A 17179-nucleotide genomic window follows, 5' to 3' on the forward strand; every position below is an offset into this window, starting at 1 on the left:
ATATTTTTGAAACTGAGAATACATGCGCTGATTTTACTAATGTTTTACGAAATAGACACAAGTGATCAAAAACTACATTCTATGGCTGGATTATGAATATTGAATATCACCCCTTTTTAGCTTGGTAACCTAATAATTAGGAAACGGGTATGACCCCTAATTGACGTGAATCCTAAAGATAGATCTATGGACCTCAAAAAGTCCCATCCGGGGTACGGATGCTTTAGTACTTCGAGATTATTATTATTATACAGACGAGAGGTTCTGTTTGGGGATATCCTATGCATTAAAGTTAAGTCGGTTATCAAGCGTTCACCATATGAATGATTTTTAATTCGCGGGTTACACGTGTTATTTTGTACTCGGGTTACGTGTACAATTAAATGTATGAAATCTTGTGGTCTATGAAAATGATGGAAATGAATGTTTATGATAAACTAATGAACTCACCAACCTTTTGGTTGACACTTGAAAGCATGTTTATTCTCAGGTTTGAAAGAAATCTTCCTCTGCATTTGCTCATTTAGAGATATTACTTGGAGTCATTCATGACATATTTCAAAAGACGTTTTATTCGAGTCGTTGAGTTCAACAAGATTACTATTAAGTCATTTATAGTTTGGATATATTATGAAAGGGTATGCATGCCTGTCAACTTTCGATGAAATGAAAGTTTGTCTTTTAAAACGAATGCAATGTTTGTAAAATGTATCATATAGAGGTCAATTACCTTGCAATGTAATCATATGTTATTGTATTCGTTCTTATGGATTAGGACGAGCTTTTACATATGGTATCAGAGCGGTGGTCTTAGCGAACCAGGTCTTGAATTAGTGTGTCTAACTAGTAGTTGTTAGGATGCATTAATGAGTCTGGACTTCGACCTTAGTTGCATGTCAAAAAGTTTTGCTTATCATATTTTATCGGAAACCATGCTTATCATCTTAAGTCTAAACGCGTCTTACTGCATTCATTGCATAGATAGTGTATAGACAATTTCATATCTTTGCATATCTATTACAGTAAATTCTGTCTGACATCTTTTGAAAATTTCTCCGTAACTTATGGATCTTGGTATTATATATACATATGTGAAATGTGTATTAAAGAATACCAAACTAGGTCCTATAATCTAATTCCTTTCAAAATTCAGTCCCCTAAATCGTACGAGATGAACCCCTCAACTAGTTCGAGTTCATCAGATTCCGACAGCTATTTCGATATGGAAATTCTTCTGAGCTCCGAAAGCAGTGTAACCGGAATGGATCAACCTATTAGTCATCATCTATTTTGGATGAATTGGGGATGGGTTTGTAGCCTCCTTAATCATTGGAGACAAGAAGAAAGCGATCCTTTCCATCCATCACATTGCCCTCTTGGCGAAGAACCTGAAGCACTTATCGGCGAACCTATCCGGGACACCATTTTATCTCTCATTCCCAGAGTATCTCGGCACGATTATATACTATCTCACATTCTAGATCTTATTCACCCACTCGTCCGAACCACCAATCATCCCAGAATAATAGAAGAAGTTGGCGAGCTTCGCGCTCGGGTGGTGGCTTTGGAGAATATGGTGAAAAGGTTACAAGCACCAGCAGCAGCACCGGCAGCATAACCGGTACCACCATCATCAACGCCAACAGTACCATTACCAAACCCAACCACAACCGCGTCGTAAACCTCAACTTTACAATCTGTACCTTGAGCATCAACGTCATACACCCTGTAGATACCAATGAGTACCAAGAACAATAACCGATGAAGTATTAATCTATAACTTCATGGGAGAAACATTCTGCGGCGATTATGTAATCTCTAAAGTCTTAGAGATTATCTATTCTAGCTCTAACCATAAATTAGATGATTGAACCAAAATGATAGAAGGAAGAATAGAAACCCTCTCCGGAATGGTGCACGATTTACAAGCTAGACTTGTTTTACCAACAGCATCTATAATATCACAAGCTTCGTCAGTTCAAGAATCACCGTGGACATCATTACAAATCAACAACAAGTATGCCATATCAACGAGTTATGAAGTGTTAACTCATTCCCACTAAAGAATTTATATGTATATCTTACATATATAAATTTTTAAACCATAATATATCTTTCCGTACTAAGCTATTATGTGTGAATCTTAACTACTCGGTTAATTCATATTACTAATATGCTATGATATACATCCTTCGTCAGCAACTTAACCATCGTTAATTACAATCTCTGTTTCAATTCAATGAATTCCATTTCATAATAAATCAAGTGTATTATTCAAATATAGGTTTGATTTTACACTTTCATTATCGATGTACTCGAAACTTTTCAGATAACATCATTCGTACCTTGCGAAGTTCACAAGAAATCCATGAACACCAAATAACGAAGTATTGATTCAAAATTCTAATTACATTGAAGAAATACTCCGTGAAAGTTATGAAATTTTAAAGTTTTAAGGATTACTCAATTCTAGTTTCAACCGTAAATCAAATGAGTTTAATTTAATATTAACTCATTAAATCTATGTTATATCTAAAGAAAATATACACATATATATTTTCATAAAGACTGTAATAAAAATTCTTTTGTACAAAATATTAATTATGAAAAATTTTTAACGGGTAGGTAATACCCGAGGGATATATAAATTCACAATTAATATATTACATTTTACGAATTTGATTCAGCAAATCATATATTATACTCCCTACTTTCACAACAATATACATTCTTTTATAGAAATCAAAATAACCATACTCATTCAAAATCTAATTACATATTCTGATTTTGAAATCTCAGAATTCAACTCGAGATATAACCAAAATCATCACTCTTAAATCCTTACATATTTCAAAGCTATACCTTGACTTCAAAACTGTGCTAGAACATCATGTGTATATTAACGATTACAATCGGTGTTCAAACCCTTCGAACTTCCTTAGGACACTTCAAATAATGAACAATCGAGATGATGATCCAACCACATGTTACCCACAGTTATGTACCTAAAAAAAACTCTTGAAACCAAAGTAAAAGTTTAAACACGTATCCGCGTCAGATTCTTTGTCATTTATTAGCAAAAATAACTTTGCGATTCCTTTTCAAAGTAGCCAGTTTTGTCACAGCTCCAGCAAGTCAACTTCAACTTTTCAGTTGAAACATCTTATTATAACCTCGATATATACGTTGGCCTTTCGCCATCGTTACCGGGGAACCGTTTATATTCCACCACATTAGCAATAAACTTACCAACAACTCCACTGATCTTTGATTTTTCCGAAAAATCATTATATTTATCAAAACCTCATCATTTATTCATCTACATCTTGTAACGAAAATTGTCATACCAATCATTTGGAATTAGCAATCAGTATTTTGAAAGCTCGCAGCATGTCTACGCCAACAGTTATATGTGTACATATAACGGACTTACATACATTGAATGTGAGGTTTTTGAAAAACACCCCGAACTGCGGAATAGTTCTCGAAATGCTGATGAAGTAGCAAAAACTATAAACGACCTTAACAGTAAAAAGTTTGATGATAAAGAATAGTGTGTTGGCAAAGCTCAGAAAAAAAGAAGGTTTGGAACTGGAAAACGGATTGAGCAAAGTATGAAGGAGGCTGTGGACAAATCATAAAGACTAAACCTTCCTTCAAAGAATCCAAATGATTTAGTATCTGCTGAAGTCATTAACGAATACCTTACTCCTTACTCTAAAACCCTTGCGGACAATATTCTTCATCATCCTCGGATCTTAAATATTCTAAGATATCATCGTATCTTTCATTATAAATATCTTCGATATTTCTGAAGATATCTTCATAATTATTGTTATCCGAAATCATTTACCTCTTCGTGCTATCTATGTTATATCATAAAAGAAACTATTTTAGTTTCTAAATTCTGAAACCTTCGAGTTTAAAGTATGAATGTTTTAGAAGTAGTGTTGGGAACTGAAGCATGAGTTAGTATAATATAATGACACTTGATCAACGTGATTATATTACAGTAAGTCATGCTGAGTTTCTAAATGCATTGTGATGATTCACAGACTATACCGTCAACATGTGCCATGTTACACGACTCTGGTATTCTATTTAACCTCTAAGAATATCAAGAAAATATTTTCTTGATGATTCGATCTTTTCTGAGGTATTCTGGTAATTTGACAAATCAAGATCGTGCCATTACAATTTTCTTCTTAGAACATTAACTATGTTCATTTCGAATTCTGGACCATTATTCGCTTGACTTGAAGTCGGGAAGGAAAGACAAAAGTATGAAACTCTTGAATATAAAAGAAAATATAAAGCTCGACAACAACACATAAATTACAAACCGTGCATATCAATACCTATTGCTACGTAGAGGCACGGGAGAATTAAAATTACTATAACCCCAAGGTAATAGTAGAAATAAATAAAATCCCCCGGTGGTAGATGAAAGAGAAGAATGACAGATATGAAGGTTAAAAGTATATCAAGAATCAGAACTGGATGGAGCATATTGACGAATGCTTTAAAATATGAGTTGAGGGAGAGAATAGAAGGTGTAAATTGTGGAAATAAGGAAACGAAAGGAGTGGATTTATAGCGAAAAATCTGACAGAGCAATCGTGACAGGTTATCGTATTTAATCAAAGAAGAACCTAATTTCCTTAAATACCGAAAAATCAAATCTTATTACGAAGATTTTCTCTAAATCCCTTGAACTCCGAAAATCAATCCTATCTACATCAAAAGATATGACAAAACTACATTTATTCATTTCACTCTTCTGTGATAACTTCACTCGTACTCTTTACAAAAATCGAATTGTTTTATCTATATTACTCAATGATGGTAAAACTTTAATTTCCAGCCCATATGTGTCACAAAGACATACTTATTGTCAGTCATGACTATTCCAATCAAATTTTGGGACGAAATTTCTTTAATGGGTAGGTACTGTGACAACCCGGAAATTTCCGACCAAATTTAAACTTTAATCTTATATGTTTCCGACACGATAAGCAAAGTCTGTAATGTTGAATCTCAAGAATTTTTAAACTATGTTCATACATTCATTTAACCTTGACCAAATTTCGACGATTCACGAACCAGTATATAAATGGATATGATTATATATATATATATATATATATATATATATATATATATATATATATATATATATATATATATATATATATATATATATATATATATATATATATATATATGTATATATTATAAACTTAGAAATATTAACAAAGTATTAAACGTATAATACTTTACATGAACGTATTTGTTTCAATATGTTTATCGAGGGAGTTAGAAGATAATATCAAATGATTGATTTATCAAATACAATGTAGGATTATGAGTCTTTGTTGTGAGGTCCACATTGATTTGTGAAATCGTTTATTTTTAACGGTATTCGGATGATTTGGTAAAGTAATTTACATATAAGAACAAATGTATCAATTGACGAAGGTTAGACAAAAGTTAGTGGAGAACTGGATTTCATAATATTCGACTGACCTATTTTCAAACGTAAGAAAACGATTTCAAAAACTGAATTATTGTAATCTGTTATTTATAAAGGTAAATTGATTATACAGAATTAGCTGAATTTAAGCTTTATATTATAAAGGTATATATATAGTGCTTATTAAACGAAAATGTTTTTCGATATAATAAACTTCTATATTTAAGAACGTATTATGACATAACAACTTCTACTATTATAACCTTTGTAATAAAATGATTTTGAATATAAAATAATTTGATTATTAAAATGTCTTCATGAACGTTTGTACATAAATAAATTATATCAATTTTAAACTTTAAAATACAAATGTTACGAAATAATATTTCTTATTATTTAAAACGATTTCAAAATATATAAGTTTGAATATCATTAGTTTTGAAAAACTATATATATTATTGTTAAATAAATATTTCAAATTTATATTTCGAAATGAAAATATATATATATATATATATATATATATATATATATATATATATATATATATATATATATATATATATATATATATATATATATATTTTTAACTTAGTCATAACACGTTTCGATAACATGTATATACAACGAGACGATGATTTATAGAAGCAAATGACCAAAACACTCAAATGCATAAGTTACACTTCGTGTAATATAGTTTACTAATGATTTAAGTCTATATTTTGATAAGGGTACGAGTCACTAAACATAAAGTGCTAGTTTTCTAAGCGTACAAAAATGAGTTCGAGAAACCGAAAATGGGACATAAGTCGAGTGACAACGTACGAGTCATCGAAACTAATTTTATGTTTTGACTATGCACATAAATATAATATAATATATAAGTAATTATATAAATTAATTAAATAAATATAAATTATATATTAAAAGTGTCGGCAACGTAAAACAAAATGAAGGAGTGCTGTCCAGACTGGCCATGCGATCGCGTGGCCAAATGCCCATGACACCATGCGATCGCATGGAAGAGGGAATCAGGCCACTTCTATAAAGCTTCACAATTTCGGACGAATTCATTCATCATTCATTTTCGCATTCTCTTTACACTCTCTATACATATATATATATATATATATACATATATATATATATATATATATATATATATATATATATATATATATATATATATATATATATATATATATATTAATATTATTATTATTATTATTATTATCAAGATTAATATCGTTATTATTAATTGTATTATCATTTTTTTAGTAGTATTATTATTATTAGTATATACATAAAATACTACGACGAGGTCATGAGTGCATTAATTTCAAAACGGATTTTATGAGTGGGATGAAGCTAAGGAAATTATGGTTTATAGCTATGGAAGTTATGGGTAATGTTCGGGGGTATGCTCGCGAGGTCAAACTAGTGTTTATCATCTCCGTTGCGTCTACGTACCTTTCCTGCAATATTGAATCATAATATTGATACGTGAGCACTCATAACTTAACTTTTATATATTATTAGTGTATCCCTGACTAGTGCTCGAGTATTTAGGATTATACATGTTTGTATGTTTAATATTGACGTTAGATAGTTTATGTTGAATCCTGAATTAGATACATATGCTACTGAGATAAGGCATATGATATGCATGTCGTTGGAAAGCTAGCGAAAAATTAAGAACTTTTCATTTAGAACTCGAATGGTTTCGATGAACAGATTAGAAGTTATAGTCAACTGAATTTTTGTTTTATTATTAAATGATTATTATTATTACTATCGTCGTTATAATCTAATTATTATTATTATTATTATTATTATTATTATTATTATTATCATTATTATTATTATTATTATTATTATTATTATTAACATTATCGTTATTAATAAAAGGTATTATCATTTAAAAATTGTTATTTTTATTATTATCAATATCGTTAAGATTATAATTCGTATTATTATTATTATTATTATTATTATTATTATTATTATTATTAATATTATCATTATTAAAATAGGTATTATTATTAAAAAGTATTATTATCATTATTATTACTATTATTGTTATCATTAAAAAAAATTATTATTTATATTATCATTATTATTATTATAATTATTAGTATTAGCATAAATATTATTATAATACTTATTAGAATCATTATCATTAAAACTAATATTAGTATTATCTAATTATTATGATTACTATTATTATCATTATTATGAATGTGTTATAAAAAAGTACTAAAAGCTATTAAACAAATCGATTAGGAAATAATGAGTATAAGTATCATAATGAGTATAAATATTTTTTAATATATTGATAAAATTATCGTTCTTATTATTTTTATCATTATTATTATTAAAAGTATTATTAATATTAAAACTATTATTTTTACTAAGATTATTATTTTTATAGAAATATATTGTTATTATAAATCATCATTTTTATCATAATATCATTTTTAGTAAATATAAATTTTGTTATTATTATAATAATAATTATTATTATTACAAAATTATACAATTTTTACGTACTATTGTTATTATCGATATTATTTTATCAAAATAAATATGTGATATCAAGATATTTTTCTATGTGTAATATAAATACACTAATAATACTTATCATATTATTTTTATGATATTAAATGAACTTTAAAAATTTTATTACTTAAGATATATAAAAGTATATTTTTATTATATAAATTTTAATATAAAATTTATTTATTAATAAATGAATTATATTATTTACTCTAATAAATCTGTTAAAAATATTTAAAAATATAAAACGCCTATATTTAAACTATATAATAATCATGTATAAATTTTGGAAATTATTTTGAGTCAAATTGACTTTTGTTAACTTTTGCATAGTAGTCTCGAGCATTAGGATTGTGGTACACTATGACTTGACCTAAATTGTTAGACAGGTATTGATCATATATATATATATATATATATATATATATATATATATATATATATATATATATACATATAGATACACACACACACACACTTAATATAGGTTCGTAAATCCGAGGCCAACCTTGCACTTGTTCAAGTGCCGTCATATGCATTATTTCTACGAAATACAGTTTTGTGAGTCTCATTACTCCCTTTTTATATATATTTTTGGGACTGAGAATACATGCGCTGATTTTACTAATGTTTTACGAAATAGACACAAGTGATCAAAAACTACATTCTATGGCTGGATTATGAATATTGAATATCACCCCTTTTTAGCTTGGTAACCTAATAATTAGGAAACGGGTATGGCCCATAATTGACGCGAATCCTAAAGATAGATCTATGGACCTCGATAAGTCCCATCCGGGGTACGGATGCTTTAGTACTTCGAGATTATTATTATTATACATACGAGAGGTTCTGTTTGGGGATATTCTATGCATTAAAGTTAAGTCGGTTATCAAGCGTTCACCATATGAATGATTTTTAATTCGCGGGTTACGCGTGTTATTTTGTACTCGGGTTACGTGTACAATTAAGTATATGAAATCTTGTGGTCTATTAAAATAATGGAAATGAATGTTTATGATAAACTAATGAACTCACCAACCTTTTAGTTAACACTTGAAAGCATGTTTATTCTCAGGTTTGAAAGAAATCTTTCGCTGTGCATTTGCTCATTTAGAGATATTACTTGGAGTCATTCATGACATATTTCAAAAGACATTGCATTCGAGTCGTTGAGTTCAACAAGATTACTATTAAGTCATTTATAGTTTGGATATATTATGAAAGGGTATGCATGCCTGTCAATTTTCGATGAAATGAAAGTTTGTCTTTTAAAACGAATGCAATGTTTGTAAAATGTATCATATAGAGGTCAAATACCTCGCAATGTAATCATATATTATTGTATTCGTTCTTATGGATTAGGACGGGTTTTCACACACATAAGGTCATTCACCGAAATGTGATCGAAACTCGGAATGCAAAATAACCGTAGATCTCAACCTAGAGAACATATGTTGGTCAATACATGTCTAATACGCTAGGTCGGGTCATAGTGTATCACAATCCTAATGCTCGAGACCGACATGCAAAAGTTAACAATAGTCATCTCAAAAGTCAATCTGACCTAATATGATCTTTAAATCTATACATGTTTATTGTATTAACATAGTATAAGTTTTGATAATTGAACGAATTTATAGTTTATCAAACTCAAAATATTATTTATTTCAGGAGCTATATTTGAATTATCATGGCAATCGAAAATATTTTATTATTTCACATAGTTTTTTAATACTTGTAAAATCAGACTATAGTGTTTATAAAGCTTTAAAACCTGATAAGACTGTCAACTTTGACAATTGTTCAACAAAACGAGACGTGCCTTATATAGAAATTCATTTACTCGATTAGTAATATCTAAAAATCCAATTTATCAATCTCATAGACAAGTTGTTTAAATATTAATTTACAGTTTCAAACACAATTTCAATTAACGTCAAACATAATTCAGTTGACCATATCTTTTAATCCGTTCATCGAAATCACGCGATTTCTAAATGAAAAGTTAATAATTTTTCGCCAGCTTTCCAAAAATATGCATATCATATACTTTATATCAGTAGCATATGTATCAAATTCGTGATTCATCATAAACTGTTTAACGACAAAATTAAAGCATACAAGCATGCATAAACATATATACTCGAGCACTAGACATGGATACACTATTAATATATAAAAGATAAGATATGAATGCTCACGTATCAATATTGTGATTCAATATTGTAGGAAAGTACGTAGACGCAACGGAGATGATAAACACTAGTTTGACTCACGAGCAATACCCTCGAACCATACCCATAATTTCCTTAGCTCTATCCCGCTCGCAAAACCCATTTTAAAAACATGCGAGCAGAACCTCGTCGTAGTATTTTATCTATAAATAATAATAATACTAATACTACTAATAAAATAAGATTAATAATAATATTAATCTTAATAATAATAATAATAATAATAATAATAATAATAATAATAATAATAATAATAATATAAATATAAATATAAATATAGAGAGATATCGATATAGATTGAGAGAAGTGAATTCAGTGAACCAGAAATTGATCAATTTATAGGACCTGAACTTACCAGCCCTGCCATGCGATCGCATGGGTTCCTTTGACAGTTCACAATCATTTAACGTTTTGCTTGTCGACATGATTAAATATATATATAATATATATAATTTATATTAATTAATTATATATTATTATATTATATTCTTGTGCCTAGTTAACTTTTAATTTTGGTTCTGATATCTTGTACGTTTACGTTCGACTTATGTCCTGGTTTCGATTTTTCGAACGTCCTTTCGTACACTTAGAAAACCTGTACTTTACGTTTCGCGACGTGTACATTTATCAATAACTAGACTTAATCAATGATAAACTATATTACCCGAAGTATAACTTAATCATTTGAGTGTTTTGGTCATTTGCTTCCTTAAATCAACATCTCGTTATCAATTAAAATATAAATAATAATATCAAAACATTTTATGACCAAGTTAATATTATATTTTATCACTTCGTAAATAATATATATATTTTCATTTTGAAATAGTGTTTTACTGTAGCAAAATGATTTTTACTGTAGCAAATAGTGATTTTCGAAAACACTGTAGCTTTTCGGGTACTGTAGCAATTCGAAAATACTGTAGCAAATTAGTATTTTTCTTGTTCATCTTAAACGTTTTAGTTACCTTATCTAAATACCAATCGAATCAATAAACGAATGTTACTATCGTTTACTAAATAACTTGAAATTATATATATGTATATATCTTTATTTAATATACATAAATCAGTTTTTAAATACACAATGCAAGTTATTTATAATTAATTTTAATAATTAATATTCCAACTTATTATATATATATATATATATATATATATATATATATATATATATATATATATATATATATATATATATATATATATATATATATATATATATATATTACAAATAGATGTTCGTGAATCGTCGGTCAATAGTCAAAGGTTAACTGAATATATAACATTAGTTCAAAAATTTTGAGAATCAATATTACAGACTTTGCTTATCGTGTCGGAAATATATAAAGATCAAGTTTAAATTTGGTCAGAAATTTTCGGGTTGTCACACATAGTTTTAGGAATAGACGATCCCTAAACAGATTCAACGGTTGTTGAGAATGAAGCATTATAGGGGCCATTAGCATGCGTCACATGATTAGGTGGAGCACGCTGATCAATGGATAAGTTCTGGCCTAATGGTGAACGTTGAAACATTGTAGGAGGAATGTAAACGTGATTGTTACCAATCAAGATATTCGAGAGAGAACGGGAAAATACATCCACATCCTTGATTCCTAAAAAAAACCAAATAGCTTTCCTAATTTTGATACTTTAGATGCGATAAAAGCTTCAAAGATTCTGCCCATAGGTTAAAAGATATTCCACATCGCCTTGCTATTGACGTGTAAAGGGAAATCGGTAACAAAGGATGAAGAAGAAATCTCCCCCGTTTTAATGTGTGGATTTGAGAAAGACGACTTATCGTGAGGTTTAATGTTGTTAATCTTCCAAACAAAATCATATTGTGATTGCATGAAGAGAAACGAAGGGATAGATCGAAGAAAAGAAGATAATCGCCGGTGTTTGATCCCGTCAGCAAGGATCGCCGTAAATCGCCTCGGAGAACTAGAGTTTTATGTAGCACATTTTGTAATATATACAACTATAAACCACTTGTCTTTTTCACGTAGTTAACTTATAAATATATTCTTATTCTTATGAGAGCCATTAATTAATTAATATTACTATATTGTTAGTTATTGGTAAAAGCAATAAAAGTTACTTTTTTATCATGTTTAAAGTGGTATTCATAATTTCTAAAATAGATAATAACCATGAATTTACAATAATTCCTCTTCTATTGAATCGGATGGATCCTTTTCTTTCAAAAATCATGATTTCCATGTGTATTTTCCTACAAAGGTACACTTTATAATCGGTAACCATTAATTAATTAATACGGAGTAATTATTATTAATATTTAAAATAATTAATTACTACGAAAGATAAAAGATGAGATTTACAACGTGGCAGACCGGCCTAACATTGCGTAACGAGTTGTATACCAAAATTAGTACTATAATTATTTGAATGATACGGCCTAACATTGCAGACCGGTCTTGTTTGTATACCTGAATATATCGTCATGCATGTGAAAAAACCCCATTTATTTCGTGTATTTTGCAATATGACGCGAATAATATACCACGTACTCGGGGCTGGTCCTGAGAATTTGAATGCCCATTGCGAACATCTCAAAAATACGCCCCCTGCCGTGAGCCCTGCAGCCTGCAGCCTCTGTAGACTTGTAAAACCACCGAACCAGAAGAAAAAATTGAAATCAAATTGAATGATTGTCGATTGATTGTTGCAGAAATATTAAAGAACCAAAACTCAATAAAGCTTATTAAAAGAAATAAAGAAGCAAATTGGGGAAAAATTGAATCAGATATATAATATCATGGTGGAATCATGGTGATTATTTATGGTATTGTATAGAAGAGATAAAAAGAAATTGATTATAATTATTTGGGAATCGTCGAATTGATGGGGATGAGGGCATGGGACGTTTGGATGCCCTAGTGATACTGATACGACGAATCAATTATAATTCGTATTTAATATTTAGCTTCCAGTCCTGATTTTGATATAATGATATGAAATAATGGGCTTTTTTTAGTTTTTATGAAACAATTTATTGTTTATATGCTCTAAAATGTTGGTCTTAATGAACATAGTATATGTGAAACTGGATTAATACTATGATGCCATTTGGATTATGTTGCCGAGGTGCGGTTGCACCTTCAGCGCCGCCCAATATCCGGCCCTGCACGTACTTTAGGTTTTGTAATAGAAATTACAATAAAAAAAATATATTGATAATAGTAAATAAATAAATAACTATCATGAAATGCAATTCTTATTGATATACAATACAATTAGACACCTGTGTTCGACTTACACGACTAATACCAATAACACCTTCACATATTAGTATGCCCACAATTTAACGTTACATGACGGTATTTATGTTACAAAATGTTAAACAGACTAGAGATGCAAATTGATTTCCAATACACTGAAATAATAAATAAATACGAGTAAATTAGAAATACAGGTATCATGACCTACCACGCGAAACTTGCTGGTATAATTCCCGCCCACCAACAAAAAAGGTATGATTATTTTACTGTACGTTTAAATTAAACTTGAAACGGAGTAATGATTAACTTGATTTGTTTTATTGATAAAAATAAATAGATAGATAACAATTGTATATAAGATATAAAATGTATCTCAATCTATAAGTCGTGATTTATTTTAATTCTTTATATATATAAAATTAAAATAATATATTGCTTAAAGATAAATAATGAGGTAAGTTATTATTTGACAGAGACTGTTATAGAGTAATAAGTTTATCAATAGAAAACTCTTTATTTATTTAATTAACAAAAGTAAAAAAATAAAGATAAATCAAGTTGGCAACGGGGAGTGTGGTGTAAGTGCACCCACGTAAGGGAATCGGGTCCTACATAGACGGTGACTTTTAGTTGGCTTTGACAATAAAATGTAGAAATTAAATGTGTAAAGGACTAAAGGGGTCGGAGATATAGATTAATTATTTTTGTACGAAACTGAATAGTCATTAACTTTTGTTTTTACATTTATCATTTTATCATCATTATTATATTATTATTATTAGTTGCAATGCCCATGCGTGCCCGTGCGTTGCATGAACACTTGTATGGTTTGCGGTTAGTGCAGTGGGTCGTATAGCAATCGTTTTAAGGGGGTAATTCCTTTGATAATTGGTTAAACAACAATCATATTGAGTTAGTATGAAGTTAGAAATATATGAAAGACTCATGAGGTTTAATTTATTTATTTACAACCATACAACTGAATACACAAAAAAACTATAGTCTCATAGGGGGTTTTATGTTCAATGAAAATAACACATGTAATATAAAGGATGAGAAAGGGAATGATGGACATAGTCCATTGTTGATGTGTCTTCGACTTTAGTAGTAGCGGATGTTTTGGAACATATCCGATGCCTTGTTTGGTATAATATATCTATGGTAATGAAGGAATTGAAATCAATGAATGTCATTATGTGAAAAACTAATAAAGTTAATGAGTATATGAAAGTAAAATGCTAATAAAATACCGCGCGAAGGCTGGTGTGGTGGTGCCAAAATGTGTGTAATATGCATTGTGGGATAATAACATCAAATCAATTTGTTAGAGATGAAATAATTAACCAATTGAAATCAGTAGTAAGCATACCTCTATGAATCATGTTTCAAGTTGAAGAAAGTTTCCCTGTACACAACATTTCGTATGTGGCCCTTTAAACGTTCGTCGCTATCATTTATCATGACTATTTTTAAATCAGCTGGGTCGGTTACTCGTGATATGGCAACATATAGTTGACCATGGCTAAAAACTGGTTTCGGTAGGTAAAGACCGACATATTTTAAAGATTGTCCCTGGTTTTTGTTTATTGTCATTGCATAACAGGGCTTAACTGGGAATTGGATTCGTTGCATGACAAAGGGCCATTTTGTTTGGGCCGACGTAAGAACAATCCGTGGAATGATGACTATTTTTCCCATATGCGAGCCTGTTATAATCCGGGCTTGAAGAACAAACTTTTGGAAATCTGTTAGGATCAGACGTGTTCCGTTACACAGCCCTGCTCTTGGGCATAGATTTCGTAACAACATAACTGGTTGACCTAATTTTAGCTTTAGTTTGTGAGGAGGAACACCTGGGAAGTTTAATGTATTTAAGTATTCCACGGGATATGTTTGTTGTTGTTCCATGTTGTCGGTTGATCCCTTGCAAATCTCATCAGAGCTTTTGTATGTCATTGTTGCTCCTTGTAATTTTTTGAACATATGTTTATTAATCTCATCCGCATCGTCATTTCTTGGTGTCAAAATAGCCCTCTCTCGCAAGTAATCTTCATCTTCCTGTCTCACGGGGAAATCTGGAAATATTGTGTCAACGATTGTTTCAATCGGGGTTTTTTTGGAAGATATAATGAATTCTTCGGGAATTTCTATCCATGTTGTCTCATCTTCCCCATCTTTAGCAATTGCAGGAACTTTACCTTCACCTATATCTATTACCCATTTATTGAACTTTTGTTTTCGTGTATGAAGATGTCCATCTGGAGTGTATTCGTTCACCCGCATAATGCGGGATAGTGTGTGCAGGTTACAATGTTGCCATAAATCGGACCTGTTAATGCATGCATGAACTATTTCTTGTCTTTTGCCCTTTGGTATCACTGGAAGTATTTGTCTAAAGTCCCCCCCAAGTAAGACAGGCATACCTCCGAAAATCTTTGATCTGTTTCTGTCATCCTTCGCCCCTAAAATGTCTCGCAAAGTTTTATCTAGGGCCTCGAAAGCGAACCTTTGAGTCATTGGCGCCTCATCCCAAATTATTAAACGGGCTTCTTGAATAAGTGATGCCAAGTGGGTTTGTTGTTTTATTCCGCATGTGCTGTTTTCCATTTATTCCAGGGAGATGACAAATCGGCTGTGTGCTGTCCGGCCTCCGGGTAAAAGCAATGATGCGATACGTGTAGTTTAGGTTTGTTAGTGTTTTTAGGGGTATAATGTGTGAAATGTTATTTCGTGTAGAGGTAATATGTTAATGGTAATATGAGTTGGCAATCATATATAGTCAAAGGTAAACACACCTGAAGATGCAACTGCGAGCACAATCAGTCTTTCTGACCTTAATTTTGCTAGGACGGCATTGTATAAGATTGTTTTCCCGGTGCCGCCGAGACCATATAAAAAAAAGACCACCTTGTTGTTTATGAACAGCGTTAACGACCTGGAGATATATTTCTAGCTGCTCTGGGTTGAGTGAGCTGAAAAGGGTGTTATGCAAGGTAGTCATTTCTTTTATATTGTAGTTTAATTCCTCTCGTATTAGACGATTGTCCATTTGGGTTAGCATTGATTGGTCTGGCTGCGGAAGCTCGGGGAAGTCAGCTAAAGATTTGCCATTTTTATTTAAAATGCCTTGTATCTCGACTAAGCAATAATTTTTAAGCTGAGCCTCGGTTAGGATCAAATCTGGGAAGTTGAATATCTTTCTTTTTTTTTATAGAGAATGTCCTCTGATAAAGCTTCCCAATTTAGTTCCCATAGTGTGAGTGGTTTACTTACATTGCAAAAGAGTAACATGGTTACAAATAAGTCCCGAAGTTGTGAACCCGTTGCCCATACCCTTGCTTTAGAGATGGCTTCTGTCCATTCTTTATCATCGTTCAACAAACCATGTGCGAAGCATGCATCTTTAAACGTGGGGTGCAATGTACCATCTACTGTTCGAATTTCCTCAAAAGAAAGGGGACCTTTAACTATGTTCAACAACATCCACAAGTAGTAACGTTCACCTGATGCAGGATTTGAATACACAATTTGTCCGATGCATGGTCTTAGTTTTCTCCGGGTCCATATTTTTGCGTCTTGGTTCCACACATAATCTTTGGGGATTTTTGCGTAAGTTAGGGAGCGCGCATGTTCATCCTGTTTGTTAAGTTCAAACCACTGTGTGA

The 17179-nt window shown here is 30.5% G+C and overlaps 1 protein-coding gene across 1 annotated transcript; it reads right to left on the reverse strand.

The window, feature by feature from the left end:
- Nucleotides 1-14885: 14885 nt before the first annotated feature.
- Nucleotides 14886-16121, reverse strand: LOC139848453 (uncharacterized). Its single transcript, XM_071838186.1, has one exon. It carries the CDS (start codon nucleotides 16119-16121, stop codon nucleotides 14886-14888), a length of 1236 nt encoding a protein of 411 aa, XP_071694287.1.
- Between the last annotated feature and the right edge of the window lie 1058 nt (nucleotides 16122-17179).

Source organism: Rutidosis leptorrhynchoides, chromosome 5 (assembly GCF_046630445.1).
Source record: "Rutidosis leptorrhynchoides isolate AG116_Rl617_1_P2 chromosome 5, CSIRO_AGI_Rlap_v1, whole genome shotgun sequence".
Taxonomy (NCBI): domain Eukaryota; kingdom Viridiplantae; phylum Streptophyta; class Magnoliopsida; order Asterales; family Asteraceae; genus Rutidosis; species Rutidosis leptorrhynchoides.

Excerpts from the sequence above, each read along its gene's own strand:
- LOC139848453 (XM_071838186.1), bottom strand. The coding sequence starts at position 16,121 with ATGGAAAACAGCACATGCGGAATAAAACAACAAACCCACTTGGCATCA.